Source organism: Pelecanus crispus, chromosome 2, assembly GCF_030463565.1.
Source record: "Pelecanus crispus isolate bPelCri1 chromosome 2, bPelCri1.pri, whole genome shotgun sequence".
Taxonomy (NCBI): domain Eukaryota; kingdom Metazoa; phylum Chordata; class Aves; order Pelecaniformes; family Pelecanidae; genus Pelecanus; species Pelecanus crispus.
The window spans coordinates 75113134-75128967 of NC_134644.1; the positions used below are offsets into that span (position 1 = coordinate 75113134).

Below are 15834 nucleotides of genomic sequence, written 5' to 3' on the forward strand. Positions count from 1 at the left end.
GGGGGCGGCCGGCTACTCGGCTAAAAACAACCCTCTCCTAATAAAGCGATGGGGCCCGGGCCGCGGCGCTGCGCTCCCCGCGCTCTATAAATACGCTCCGTGCGGGGCCCGCGGGCTTTGGCCGGCGCGGCTCTGCAGGCGGCGCGGTGCAGCGGAGCGGAGCGAGCGCAGCGGGGCCGCCACCGCCGCTGCCGCCGCCGCCGCCGCCAGGAGAGCCCCGGCCCCCGCACCCCGCCACCCCAGCAAGATGCCCCGGGTAGACGCAGACCTCAAACTGGACTTTAAAGATGTCCTGCTCAGACCTAAAAGAAGCAGCCTCAAAAGCAGATCAGAGGTGGGGGCATTCAAACCCAGCATGCTTTTTCTCCGCTCTCAGCGCCTAACTTCTTTAACCCTCCCTCCCTCCCTGCTTTATTTTTATTCCCCAGTCTAACGTAGCAATGCCCTCCCCGATCGAAACGCCCTTTGCGGGGGGGCGGGGGGGATGCCGCTGCTCCTGGGAGGAGGGGGGCCGGGGTTCCGGAGCCCGCGGCGTGTCCCCCCCCCCGCCCCTTGGCGCGGCGAGCGGCGGCCCCGGCGGAGCAGGAGGCGGCGGGCGCTGCAAGCCGGTGCCGCGCTGTCCTCCCCCGCTCCTCAGCAAAAATAAAAAGCCGGGGTGGGGGGGTGGCTGGTTGTTTGCTCCTAACAGGTGCCTCTGCGGATTTCTGCGGCGCTGAGCCGGGGGTGACCGCCGGTTTCCGTGGGGGCTGCCTGCCGTAGGGGCAGCGGTGAACCGACAGCTCTGCCAGCCCCTCTCCCGGGCAGGGGGGTGTCCGGTTATGCGACCCGCAGCTCGGGGGTGCGGGCCGGCAGGCATCTTTGCCCTCAGCCTCGGGTATTGTGGGCAGTGCTGTTATTTTTAAAAATAGTAGTAATTAAAAAACAACCAGCGAAGGTGCTGGCGAGCGCTTCCCACGGCACAGGGCGCCCCGGGGCTGGGATCCCATCAGGTGGAAACCTGGGGCGGTGGGGTGCATTTCACCCTCATGTATGTTAACCCCTGCGACCTGCCTCCTGTTGCTGCGTGACCTGCGCCGGCAGAGCCCGGCCGTCCCTCCGCGGCCGAGGCTGTGTCCCTGCTGGCCCAGGGCCACTGTTAGCCAGGATATTGCTGTAGTTATTTCTCAGCAGGGATCAGGAAAGACCCCAGGAAATCCCGTCAGGATTGCCTCTACAAAAAAAGATGGCTGCCTCAGGATTGAAGGTGCCTTCTGGCTTACCTCACATAACCCCAAGGTTAACAAAGGATTTAGAAGGAATGACGTTGTGTTGGGGGATGGAGAGAGGATTAAGCTTTTCTCCAGGGGAAGCAGAGTTGTAAGAGAGCCTGAGACAAATCAAGTGAGGTAGAAAACAAGACTGGAAAGGGAAGCGGGGTGGCCATGTGTATTATGGGCCTATGGCCAGGGATTTTGAGGGCAACAACTAAGCGAAGTTTTTTGCCATTATGAAGGTGTAAGATTAGAGAGTCCCTCCCAGTCGAAAGCTAATATCAGGCTAGTCGTTCTTAATTTACAAAGAACTGTGTCCCGGCTGAGTAACTCCTCATCATGTGCAATTACTGCTCACAAGGCCTGTAGGCCCTTTCCGGCCATTTGCTTGGGGACCTATGGTACCTCTTTAAAATTCACTGTGCTGGCCTGGCAAACAGGTGGAGCTGTGCTCCACGGAGTGACACATGGCTCCTTCAAGTGCAGTGTCTTGTATATTTAGCTGCCTGCAGGCTATGGAAAGAAGGGCTGCTGGGAAGGGAAAACGATAGGAGGAGAGCGAGCTGATATGGCAGGGTTGTAAGGGGTGTCTATGATGAACTGTTAAAAACATTTCACATGAGAAAAAGTGCATGTCATGAGGAGGGTCAGTGAAAACCGATGAAGGTTAAGAAATTGGACACCATCACTGAGGCTGTAGCAACAGGAATAAACAGTGTCTGTGAGAGCCAGATCTGAAATGGACAGCCCCAGTCTGCTTCAAAGCAAGAATATAAATAAATAATTCTGGCAGAGGAACAGAGGCAGCATACTACAGTGCCTGTTACCCAGCAAGCTGCTGCTTTGAAGCTTTTATCAGCAAGCGTCTGCTTCACTGGTGTGAATGCCTCATTTTGCGCAAGGATAGCTTTTTATGCAGTAACTAGGATTGTCAGCTTCTTAGAGAGGCAGTTTGGGGTGTTTGCAGCTCTTCTTGTAGGTCTCCTGTGTTGGTACTTGGTTTTGATTCCTTGCACTGTCTTCATTTTCCATGATTGCTTTCTCTTTTTAAAAGGATACCAGAAAATTTGAAGCTTCAATTCAAGTGTCAAAGTTGGTTAAAGCAATGATTGGCATGGGAGCAGCATTATGTGGGGTCTTAGTATTCACGTAACGTGCTATTCTTGCCTTTGCTGAACTTGCCTCTGTAGGCTGTCCATTTTAAATTCACCAGACAAGTGTCCTGTAGGAAGTCTAGTCATTAATTTAAATTTGTAAATTCAAATAAGTCCAGGGAGCTTTAATGGAACAGCCAATGTCCTAGTACTTTTATATGTTGAAGGTCTACATAGGAGTTATAAAATAAATTTAATGATTTTCTTTCTAAAGAAACTTTTACTGTTGTTGAGTGATGGTCAGCAGTCCTAGAGTCAGAAGTTATTTTCTCATAATGCATAGAACAATCAGCTATAAATTAACTGTTACCACTTAGGAAAGAGACAAAGAGATGGTCAGAAGTGCTAGTAGGGGAACTAAGGAAAACCAGTTAGCTTTGTGATGCTCCTCGGTATGTTCATCTTGAGTACACAGTTCTGGTGATCCCTTCGCAAGAACAGCATAATATGCTAAAATAGGTACAGAGAATGGCAGCCAGGATGATCAGCAGTATTGACTGGTTTCCACATGAGGAAAAAGCTGGACATACAAGGACTATTCAGTATGGAAAAGCAGCAGCTGTGGAGGATATGCTAGAAGTCTATGAAGTGAGGAGTGGAATGGAAGAGGTGAAACTGAGAAGTGACTGTTGATTGTCTCTCACAAAAGAAGAAGTAGGAAGCACTGAATGTAATTGTCACGCAAAGGTCATAGTTTTTATGCAGCATATAATTCATCTTTGGAATTTATTGCTATGGGATATGGGAGAGGCTATTTGAGTGAGGGATTAAAAAAAATTACAAGGCAAGTTCTTTGTCCATGAGTGGCTATTTAGCACAATGGATTGGAGGAGACCTTTGTCTTTGAAGGTCTCTAAGCATCAGCTTCTTAGGACCTGGGAAGGTAGGCTAGGGAAAGAGTCTTTCAAAACTTGCCTCATTCTTATGTTCCCTTCCCAGACATCTGGTACCGGCTGTTTGGAGAACTAGGGCACCACATAAACATCTCCAACCCATTGTGCCATTTCTCCTGTTCTTACAGAAAAAAAGCCTCATTAGGGGAAGCCCCACAATTATCCCTCATAAATGCCTGCCATTACAGTATTATCAGTTGTGTGAATAATTGCATGAGATCCATCTGGCCGACTGGCTAAAGGAAGTCACCTATGAGAAGTTACAGTAAGTGGAAGTGAGAATCACTGAAAGAGTAATGGCCTTGTGTTCCCTGCATAGCTTTGCATCTTGCCTCAGTCTTTTCTTAAACATACGCTGCTTCTCTACTTCTTTCTTAAGTTCATTTGAAAGAGATGTTTTTCCTCTGTAAAACTGAGGCAGTGGTTCTGGTACTATTGTCCGTGTAGAACTGGTTGTGTGATACGCTGTCTTTTTTTCCTTGGTTCTACTTAATAAATTGCATTAAAAGGGAGTAAAATACACAAGATTTTCATACTTATTTCATACCTATCTTCTTCATACTATTTTCTCATGTTAGCTGCAGCTGAAATTCCCATAAGAATGTTGTGTCATCAGTGATGGGCAGAGAATTGGGCCTCTCTGATGGTAAATGGGAAAAAGGGTGGGGTCTCCATTAAGATGTGTCTTAGCTTGTTCACCAAAGTGACCCTTCCCTTATGAGCTTAAACAAAATGAGGACCTGTTTCACAATATATCACTGAGGCACCAACTTGTCCTATATTTTTTATATTGCTTCCTTTCTGGTGATGGATTTCAGTTCAGGTCTCCAAATGTTCCTGGGTTAAAGCTGAAGTGAGGAGTCATGTAAACTATGAAAGACTTCATTTTCACTGTTACTAAAGAGACTAACCTATATCTTACAGTTGTGCATTTCTTAGAGGGTTTCCCCCCCCCCCTTTTGCAAGATGCTAGGTAGACCAATGGGAACTGATCTAAATTTGATATTACCTCTTGCAAATGTAATGAACAAAATGCCTGTTACCATGATCATTTGAGGAAGCTGAAGAAGAAATAACTTTGAAGGTGAAGGTTCACACAGTTGTAAGAAATTAACTTAGAAACTACCAGCCTCATAGTTTAATAAGGCAGGGTATGATTCTTCATAGTGTATGGCAAGAGTGCTGGTAACCACAGCCAAAAGTAAGAGCTTGCTTTATTATATTGTCATTTACATTAAAGACTGGGACAAAGCCCTCTATGCCCTGGAACAGAGGGAGTTCCAGTTCTGACTTCTGTGGACTTAGGACTTCAACTTGGGTTTCTCATTAACACAGAAAACGTTATTTCACTTTTATATTTTCTTTCTTATTTGGAAGGTAGAAGCTGTAACAAAATAAAGTAAGGTAATAGTGGAATGAAAGGAGGAAGAACAGAAAATGTGAGGAAAAATTAAGAAGCAGTGTCCAAACCTGCTGTATCTGAAGTCAGTGGCAAAACTCTTGTTAGATTGCAGTCAGTTACTTAAAAGAATGTGTGCCTGTTCATTGCAGGTTGACCTCACGCGCACCTTCACCTTCCGCAACTCCAAGCAGACATACACAGGAATTCCCATTATAGTGGCAAACATGGACACTGTGGGAACATTTGAAATGGCTGTGGTTATGGCAAAAGTAAGTCCTGATTCTCATTTCTGCAACAATTGGGAAGCCACTGGGTGACAGCAGCCTTTGCTAGTTTTTAATTATGTTTGTTGGAGAACAGGGGGGCATGTGTTAAAAAATCCAGAACAAGAAGGTGTGGTTGCACTGCAAAGCAGCTGTGCTTTTACAGCAATACAGTTACGAGAGACAGGGCTCCAGATATAAGATAGCTTCAGTGGAGATGCTTACTGGGAAGCTTCCATCTTGGGTGTAGCTCAGCTTCAGGTGGAACTTCTGGAGCTTAGGTTTTGAGTTCTATACTGTGCTCTCTTCCAAAAAAAAAAAAAATTTAGCTGACAATGGTTTTGAAAACTGGATAAAACTGCAGCAGTCAGGATTCACTAGTTAACTAGCCTCTGGCCTCAAGGCTGACCTTAATTTCTTGCAGTGCTTAAGCACATTCAAAATATTGACCACAACTTCATGAAACGCATTAGAAACCTGATCCTGAAAGGTCGGCTAAGTACACTAAGTCACCTTTGAAGAGCCGTTTGGAGTTGCCTGGTCTGCTATTCACTGTTACTGTTTCTTGCAAGCAGGATGAGCCTGTACTTAAAATGGGAATTTCTGATATCTTGTTATTCCGCAGCTGAGCGAAAGATGACTAACTTGGACATTAATATCAATTTTCTTATTTTTGCTAGCATGCAATGTTCACTGCAATTCACAAGCATTATTCTCTGGAAGAATGGAAACTGTTCGCTGCCAATCACCCAGAATGCCTTGAGGTACATTTTCATACTGTAGATTATTATGGTTTATTGCTTTGTTCTGAACTCACATACACTGGAGTCTCTTGGGGATGCTGTTGTCAAGTGAGGTTTTGGGGAATGAAGATATTTGCTGTTCTTAAATACATCAAGGGAAGTGGCTTGTCCTGGTTTAAAAAGAACAGCTATGTGAGTCCATTATGAAAGTGCTTATATTTAGATGCAAAAAAGTTAAGTTTATATATGCCTGGAATGGAAACAGAAAAGTATCCTGAACAAAGAAGAAGGAAATACTTGGGAATAGGTCTAACTGCTGTTGGGAGCTGTGGTAGTGCTGGTGAGGGAGAAGCCCAAGACCACAAATGCAAAGAGCCTTGAATAACCCAGCCACAAGCTGGCCCTGCACACCCTTGTGCTAGGCAGAGTCTTTGCTATCAGGTGTGCAAGCGGATCCAGAGCCTGCGGGCTGGAGGGGCCCAGGTGCTGGGCCCAAGCAGGGATGAGCGTTGAAAGTTGTCAGAGCATATATGTCCTCCATTTACCTCCTTCCACTAGAGCTCATGCTGTGCTACCCCACTTGTTCACAGGGTCCTAGCCTGAGCCATTACAGAGAAACATCATTTATTAAATGTAAACATTGACTGAAGTTCTGACTTTTTCATATCCAGATTTCTTCTGTGTTCTTCTGGCAGTCCCCTATACCAGGAGAGGCAGCGTAAGACCGTGCCTGGCTGTCTCCCCTCCTCCTCGGAGTTCAGTGCAGTTTTGAAACCCCTTCTGTATAGAAAAGAATACTACACAGCTGTATTGTATCTTTATCTGTGGCACATTTTAGAATTATATTATAAAGACTATTGATTACAGGATTATCTGAAAGCCAGCCTATCACTTAGGTTCATCAGGTTGCTTATATGCCAGTGTAGGGTAGAAAGTGGTCCCAAGAATATACTGTGTCTGAACACTTAGCTCATTTGTGGTTCATAATCACTGGAGTAGGATCTCTTAGTGATTAAATACTGACTTGCTCTGTGACCTTGGATCTCTGCAAAGGTTTTGTGGGCCAACATCTGTGAAACTATTTTTCTATTGGAAGGAACTCACAGGAAGACAAAGGAGGAAGCAATCTGTTTGTTTTCAATGGTAGCTGACCCTGCTTGAGCAAGGGGGTTGGACTACACAATCTCCAGAGGTGTCCTCCAAACTCAACTATTCTGTGATCCTGTAGATCAAGGGAGTGTTTGGTGAACTTAAAGACCCAGATTCCACTCTCTGACAGTGCCCCAAATTTTGCCACTCAGCCTTGCTGGAAGTATAGCAAGTTAGGGCTTCTTCTGTGTTTGTGTTAATAGGAGTACAGCTGAGCCTTCATCCATCTCAGGTGATTATATTTGCCTGTGAGAATCCATTTGTGAATAAAGAGGTGATAAAATGCTAATTTTGCTTTATTTTGGAGCCTTTAAACAAAACAGAAGTAACACATTGATATTCCCAGGAAGGTATTTATTTCATATTATATAGTATGATTTTCACTAGTTTCCAGTACGAGTCCTCCCAAGACTATGCAGAAAAAGACATACAAAGTGTGTGTTTATACCAGTTTTTACAAACTGCTACTCCCTTTTATTCTCCCTGTCTTTCTAGCATGTAGCAGCAAGCTCAGGGAGTGGAAAAGCTGATTTGGACAAGTTAAGAAGTATTCTAGAGGCCATTCCACCTATCAGATACATCTGCCTGGACGTGGCAAACGGCTATTCAGAGCACTTTGTGGAGTTTGTGAAGTCTGTCCGTGCCTTGTTCCCACATCACACCATTATGGTAAGTGTGTAGAAAGGGTGGAGGAGGGTGTGTGGGAATTCTGTCCAGGAACAGGACCCAGAGTTTGGTTGGTAGGTGTCAGAAGCTCTATGGTAGCTCCATCAATTTCCGAGTCCTCATTTAAAAAAAGGAAAGAAAGGAAGGAAGGAAGGAGGGAAGTAAGTAAGGAAGGAAGGAAAGAAAGAAAGAAAAGTCTGGCTCAAACCTCTTGTCTTCCAGACAAATACATGTGGATAGATAGCGGGCGGCTCTATTCATCTACCCTTTCAATTCAGCAAGATGTTGACTCTGAGCCAAATGACGACTGTTTATAACATGTTGGCATTGTCAGTCTTCCATTGCTGATAATTTCTGTGAGAATGTGCAATGTGTGCTCTGATACAGCAGTTCGATGTTGGCATGGCAGGCTGGGTGGATCCAATTTTCTTCCTACTCACATCCTCCTTCCCACACTAGATGTGACCTCTAAATCATAAAGTGGTAGGTTTATTTTGGTGATTCCAAGCTGAGGTTTGCTGTGGGAATGCGCCAACGTTTCTGGCCAATTGAGGCCAATGGCAGTTTTCATCTATTAGATGACTATGAAGACAGCTGAATGTAGACTGGTCCTTGCCTGTGATAAGAATCATAGGGGTGTTGTGCAATTGTGAATGGGGTCATCAGGGAGCAAAACAGTCAATGCTGGGGCTTTTCATGTGCCTTCTGTGATGTTACTGTCCCTTCTCAGAGCACTAACGCCATGCTTCCTCCAGCCCTTTTGCGCTGAGTAGGATGTTTGCATCAACACGAGACTCCTTGCAGGAGAGCCCTACTGCTCCCGCTTGTTTCCCAGTGCCCTTGATGAAATGGGTCTGAATTTGTTTCCATAAGAATAGCAGAAATTCTCAAACAAGCAGCAGATTCTTAATGAGGCTACCAGCCTTTCTTCAAGCCAGTGCAGCAAAAAATCATGTGTAGGCAACACTTTCTCACTTTTTCATTGCAGACACAAAGGTTCACATGTGTAAAGTAAATGTGAAGTAACAGTGGTCATAAATGCACACTCAGACTTGGTTCAATAGGGGACTGCATGTTCAAGCAGCTCAGGGGAGACTACATTCCTTCCTCCCATGTCAGAGGAAGGCAGTGTTCTTGCTTCTGAATGATGGTGGCACTGGAAAATGGAAGCGGGCTGGAATGCCTGTGGGGCTCTGGGTTACCATAGGTTAATGAATAGGCATCCTTCAACAGCTACCAGCAGACATGGGAACCTTTTTGGTATGGCCATATTTCCCATGGCTTCGAGGAGAGCTTTTGGAAGTAGGAAATTATAGATGTGGGCTTTTTGAGCTTCCTGCTCTATGTTCACTGCAGTGAGGGAAGAAGCTGTTTCCTTGCTTTGGATCTGAAGTATTGTCCCTAGTGACATGATTACTCCAGTGTCTTTGGCTTGAAGAGTTGTGGGATGGAGCTTAAACCACATAGTTTAAAAAAAAAAATCTTCCGTATCAGGAGTGCAAAGAAAATTGTGTGTCATCCCCTCCTCCACCTCCCCACAGACTGCTGACTTTGCTGACTGAGGAGGAAACTTAACCAAGACAAATTGCCCAGAAGGCACAGGAGGTCAATGTCAAAGTCAGGTATCAAGCCCAGATTTTAGTCCAAGGTCCTTAAGCCAGTCTCATCCACCTTCTACATCTGTTAAGCTACCTGCTTAGTTTCTCTGCTTCTGTGACTAAGGTTATTGTTACTTCATGTCTCATTGTCCTGTCAGTACCACCTGCTTGAGCACATATACAGCCCTGACCTGTTCAGTTGCCTTCTCTGATTGTAGCTCCTTTCTCTGAACATGGTTTAGTATGGCTCATGTGTTTCATCTCCTGCACAGGGATAATTTCCATTCCTAAAAGCATGCTAACAAACTTGGGCTGTTCAAAAACCTTCTGTTTTCCAAAGTCACTAGAGTCTGTGCAGTCCCTGGAAATCTCTGATTCAACTAGGGACACACACCTCTACCCCACTTGCAAATGAGTTTAGTTTACACTCTGTGCCAAAATGGCCTTTTGAAGCTATTCCTGGCTGAAATGCAGGAGCTCGTCTAGGTTCCTTTTTATGATATTCTGGAAGACGTGTCCTGCTGCTACCTTTTCTGTCTGCTTTGATGTCTCTGTGCTATGCCTGCAGTATGCTTTCTGCTGTTGTGGCTTTCAAACAAAAGAGTTAGCGGTTAAATAGAAGGTATAAAAATAAAGAAGCTTTCTCATAGCTGAAAGTGATCACCAGGACCTTGCAGGCTGTCTTGTTTGCTTTCCTCAGCATGACCGTTCATTCCACAGTCAGCTGCAGTGCAGTACGGAACAGTAACCCAACCCCGGGTCTCATGGAATGTATGTTCCCAGGGGCCATGTAATGGGTTCAGCTCTGAGGCTGAAAGGTGGTGTGCAAAGCAACTGTGGTTAGCATAGTACTCTCTGTGGCGGATACTCCAGTGCAGTTGGAGGATGTCTTTTGTGTAACAACCTTTCAAATGCCTGTTTTTGCCTTTTTAAATACTTGCTTTTATAGCCACATTACCTTATTTTCTTCTGCTTGGCTCTGACACAGGCTCTTTTCACTCCTGCCTTTCATATTAATTTACAAAGAAGGTGAATTTCTCCATGGAACACAAAGGATAGGGAAGACAAACAGGGGGACAAAGGTATAACATGACTTGCCTTCAATGACTCATTAGATCGAGGATGGAGGAAGAAGCAGTATTCAAGTCTTCTGAGTGTCTCGCAAATGCAGCACTGCCCCCCACAGAATCAAGAGTAATGGTCCAGTGGGGTGTTTTGCTGTAGCACAGTATCATGTGCTTGGGTTGTGCCTACTCGGTGTAGTCTAAAGCAAAACGTCAGTTGACATTCATGATGGAGGGTCAGAGCCTTTATATTACAGTAAGTGTAGTCCTTATTTGTGTAATTGTAGACGTTAGGGTTCTTCCATTTCACTGGAAGTCTGTTTAGCAAGCTGTCTTCGCCAGCAAGCTTTGCCAAGTTTTTATCCTGAATTTTTCTTTTCGTAGTGTTCTCTGTCCATTATACAGAAGAATCCCTAGGGAGGGGAGCCGGAAGTGTGGCAGGAAGGACAAGGCTGAGGCAGGAGCACACTTGCAGATGCAGTAGCACCCACCCAGAGAGGGAGGCAAGCAGAATCGCAAAGCCAAGAGCAGAGGGAAACAGCAGGGGCCAGAAACTGTTGCTCCTCTTGGAGTCAGTAGCAGAACTTCTCAGGGCCTTAATGGAGGCAGAATTCAGTCAGAGAAAGCCATGCAGACTGCTCCCAATTTCTCTCTGGAACAAGCAGCATCAGAGTCAATCCAGTCATGGCATGTCCACCAGGGCTGGGGTCTCAGAGCAGGGGCCAGCTGGGATCCCAGGGTGGGAGACAGTGATGCTGCCTTGGGTCAGTCACAATACTGAGTGCAAACACCCACCTGGTGGGTGCTCAGCCTCGCAAAGGGCATCATCTCTCCATCTTACGGTAAAGCACTCCTTGCTTTGGTGGGTGGGAAGTGTCCTTTGGCAGTGTTCCTGATAGTGTGGAGGCACAGACTGTGCTTTCCTCTAGGATACAAGAAGAAAGTTTGAGAACTGTTGTCACAGACACTTATCCCCAGCTTGATCCATTGCCATTTGCCAGCAGCTTTCAATCAGTGCAGCAGTGTTCCTGTCTTAGTGTGAGTCGATATTTATAGCAGGCTTTTATGAAGCACAGTATCAAATGCCTGACTGAAATTCAGAGACACTGCCCTACTGTGTTCACTAATTTTGTATCTTTGTCAGAGAAGCTGTAGCCTTTATAATCCTGTTAGGTAAAATCTTGATCCCATTAAAGTCAGTAGTGAAACTCCCTTTGACTTAGTATTCTGAGGCCAGGATTTCCCTCAGGACTGACCCACAGTTCAGTCATCCTGGGTACTGCTGGGATGAGCCAGGGTGATGCTCACTTGAAACCTCACACTGAGTGATGGTACAGCCGAATGTCACCCTGAGTGTGGAAGGCCAGGCCCACAGCCAGGATAATTTGTTGTAGCACCTAATAACTGACTGCACTGAAAGCATGGTAGTTTACCTGACTTGCAGTTGTTACTGATGCTGTTATTTTACTGTCAGGGGTAGCAAAGTTAGATTAGCAGTAAGGTAATTACTGGGCTATATCTCCTTCAAGAAAGCCAGTTCTGCAACAGATTAGAAATGAATTGGTACATGGGCTTATCATTAAAATGAGCATGGTTTTCACTAACACGGTACTTCCACCAATTACTATGTTCCCTTACTACTTGCCCAAATACACTACAAAATGTATTGTCTGTAGTGACTTCTGTGTACAAGTTCCAGTTACTTTACTTGCGTTATATGCTTAGTTAATTTTAAGGGGATTTAATCTCTGTAGTCTCAGTATTTACCTTTTCAGATTTTTTTTTAGTTGATGTATTCTGGCTTTACCTTACAGGTGGGGCTTTCAAAAGTCCTTTTGCCTGTATTCAACTGTCATATTGGCATCGATGGTAAAGCAAGCATTGGTTTCAGTGGAAGCAGAGTTCAGCTTTCCCTGCTCTTCAGCTGTGGTACTAGGGTCTCTTCACATACAGATAGCTGTGCCTCTCTGGTAGTGGTTTTTTGTGTTCTCTGAGGTCTGCAAAGGGTACCTAAAAGAAGCAAGCCTGTCATCAGCAGGTTGAAGTCTGCTGTGTAGAGCTCCAGGTCTTCACTGAAAATTTGTTAAGGATCTGCAGATTCAAAAAGACAGAAACCACTGATGTGTGTACATGCATTCCAGGAAAAAATGTATGCTGGGGACATAAGTGCTTTTCCCTGCTAGGATGAGCATTTTGAATCAACATATGCAGTTCCAACATTCTCTAGCAGTAACTTAACATTAAACGTCTGGTTAGCATTTCTGAAAAGACAGTTTGACAACCTGCTATGCTCTGCTAATAAGAAGACACTGCTATTTAAGTTAAATACATATTTGATCCCAAATCTTATGGAGCCACTGACTTTAATGCCCATTCATTCCTGTTTATGAATCTGTTGCGTGTACTGCAGTATTTCACTAAGCTGTAATGTGCTGCATGTCATACTGCACAGGTAGTCATGTGCTTTCCAGATGTAAACTGCTTCCTTAATGTTGTAAGCAGCATGCTTTCCGTCACCTCACCTCGGATTGTACAGCACCTAGTATAACAAATTACCACTGAGCAGAAAGGAAGCAGCACTTAGCTGGAAACACTGTACCTATTATATTTTCTTTATTTCCCGACTGTTCTATTTTATTTTGTTTTATTTTTAATCAATATCATGCAGTTTTGAGCAAAGTTAAGTGGTCCTGTGTCATAGACCACAAATTGCTGCCTAACAGTATCATTGTTTTTATAAGTACCTCAGGTGGTGGCTTGTCAGCTGTTTCAGGCTAATAAAAGGGGGAAGTAAAATTCATTAAAAATAAATAAATGGTGAAATAGGAGCCAAAAATCAGTAAGTGGAGAATAGGCCTTGCTCAGTATTCCCTTGGTAGCTCCTGTTGACTTCAGCAGGAATTTTGTTTCAATAAAAACTACAAAAATATTAAGTAAGGATTTTAGGATTTGCCTCCTGCTCTGCCTGTATCAGTACGGCTAGAAACACTTGCTAAGTCCTGGAATATCGTTATGTAAGAGGTTTTCTGGACATCTCTAGGTCCTAAATTCAGATCTCCACAAATGAATGGCCCATCTCAGTACAAGCACAAAACGGGTGATGTTGCCAACAGGACTCATGTTTCATACAGGTTTATTTTGTACAGTTTCTCTAGTTAGGAACATGCTGTAGACATGAGACAAGCCACAGAGCTGAAATCCAAATCATACTCGGTTTTCAAAAGTCTGATGGGATGATGGGCCTGATGGGATTCATCCCAGAGTGCTGAAGGAGCTAGTGGATGTTACAGCAGGACCCCTCTCAATCACCTACCAAGTGTCTTGGGAGTCTGGGGAGGTCCCCACTGACAGAAAGCTAGCCAGCGTTATTCCAGTTTACAAGAAGGGCTTGAGGGAAGACCCGGGAAACTACAGACCTGTTAGTCTAACCTCAGTAGCTGGAAAAATTATGGAGAAGATCATACTGGGTGCTATTGAAAATCATTTAAAGAACAATACAATGTTCAGGCATAGTCAACATGAGTTCACAAAGGGGAAGTCCTACTTAATGTCCTTCTATGATAAGGTCACCTGCCTAGTGGATGAAGGGAAGGCAGTGGATGTAGTTTTTCTGGATTTTAGTAAGGCTTTTGATACTGTCCCTCACAGCATCTTTCTGGACAAGTTTTCCAGCTGTGGGATGAGCAGGTACGTGGTGTGCTGGGTAAAGAACTGGCTGAACGGCCAGGTGCAAAGGGTTGCAGTGAATGGGGCTACATCTGGCTGGTGACCAGTCACCAGTGATGTTCCTCAGGGCTCAATCCTAGGACCAGTTCTGTTCAATATTTTTATCAATGATCTGGAGGTAGGAGTTGAATGCACCATTAGCAGGTTTTCTGATGCTACTAACCTGGGAGCTGCTGTTACCCTCTTGAGGGACAAGAGGCCTTGCAGAGGGATCTAAGTAGATTGGAGCATTGGGCAGTCACCAATGGCATGAAACTGAACAAGAACAAATGCCAGATTCTGCGCCTGGGATGGAGTAATGCTGGGCACAAGTATAAATTGGGAGAGGAGTGGCTGGAGAGCAGCCCTGCAGAAAGGGATCTGGGGGTGCTGGCTGACAGCAGGCTCAATGTGAGTCAGCAGTGTGCCCTGGCAGCCAAGAGGGCAAACCACATCCTGGGGAGCATCAAACACAGCATAACCAGCCCATCAAGAAGTGATTATCCCGCTGTATTCAGCGTTGGTGCGGCCTCACCTTGAGTACTGTGTGCAGTTCTGGGCCTCACAATTTAAGTAGGATGTGAAGGTCCTTGAATGCATCCAGAGGAGGGCAGCAAAGCTGGTGAAGGGGCTGGAAGGCATGTCCTCTGAGGAGTGGCTGAGGACACTGGATTTGTCTAGCTCGGAGAGATGGAGGCTGAGGGGCAACCTCATCATTGCTCTACAGCTTCCAGAGGAGGGGAAGTGGAGAGGGAGGTGCTGAGCTCTTCTTCCTGGGATCCAGTGCCAGGACGCGTGGGAATGGCTCAAAGCTGTGTCCCTCACGGGAGGTCCAGACTTGACGTGAGGAAACATTTCTTTACCAAGAGGGTAAAAAATCCATGGGGAAATGAACAGGTATTGTTCACCTCAAAAAGATTTGCAGCATTTAGTTCTGGAGCACTTCCTGCTTCAGACTGAGGTCTTGATCTTTGGGTCTTGCTAGTGTCAGAGGTGTGGGGTTTTTGCCATCCTGTGGAAACCCAGCTAAACTGGATTAACAGAGAAGACTTTCAAAAACCACAGTTCACACATGCTTTTTGAAAATTTGTTCAGGTGGTCACATTATCTCAAGATGACCCACAGCTCGACCCACAGCTCTCACCCCCATCAGAAGGTACATGCCTCCTTCCCACAGTGACAGAGCCAATGCCTAGACTGGGACGTGGTTACCCATTCGATCCCTTCTGCTAGTGCAGGGCTGGGAAGAAATGTCATCAGAGATTACCTCAGCATGTACTTCTAGGGAATGGAGGAGGTAGGAACAAGAATAGAATAGAATAGAATGGACAGAAGGGAATAGGATAGGATAGGATAGAATAGAACAGAATATTTCAGCTGGAAGGGACCTACAACGATCACCTAGTCCAACTGCCTGACCACTTCAGGGCTGACCGAAAGATAAAGCATGGTATTAAGGCCATTGTCCAAATGCCTCTTAAACACTGACAGGCCTGGGGCATTGACCACCTCTCCAGGAAGCCTGTTCCAGGGTTTGAGCACCCTCTTGGTAAAGAAATGTTTCCTCATGTCAAGTCTGGACCTCCTGTGAGGGACGCAGCTTTGAGCCATTCCCACGCGTTCTGGCACTGGATCCCAGGGAGAAGAGCTCAGCACCTGCCTCTCCACTTCACCTCCTCTGGAAGCTGTAGAGCAATGATGAGGTCACCCCTCAGCCTCCATCTCTCCAAACAAACCCAGTGTCCTCAGCCGCTCCTCAGAGGACATGCCTTCCAGCCCCTTCACCAGCTTTGTTGCCTTCCTCTGGATGCATTCAAGGACCTTCACATCCTACTTAAATTGTGGGGCCCAACTGACAGGATTGCATTCCCGTACTGTGTTCCCCCACAGTATGGGAATGCAGTTAGTACAGCTATAGTGAATTGTTTCAGGATGTGCTACTTCAGC

General features: G+C 45.6%; 1 protein-coding gene across 2 annotated transcripts in view; it reads left to right on the plus strand.

Annotated features, from left to right (window-relative positions):
• Positions 1-231: 231 nt before the first annotated feature.
• The window catches only part of GMPR (guanosine monophosphate reductase), a 44095-nt gene continuing 28492 nt past the window's right edge, over positions 232-15834 (plus strand). Inside the window, exons 1-4 of one of the 2 annotated variants that reach the window (XM_075704876.1) lie at positions 232-334; positions 4849-4968; positions 5643-5726; positions 7350-7523. In XM_075704876.1, the coding sequence (XP_075560991.1) occupies positions 248-334; positions 4849-4968; positions 5643-5726; positions 7350-7523 (465 nt within the window). In that variant the 5' untranslated portion in view covers positions 232-247. The remainder of the gene's footprint in view (positions 335-4848; positions 4969-5642; positions 5727-7349; positions 7524-15834) is intronic. The other variant, XM_075704877.1, reaches the window with a different exon arrangement.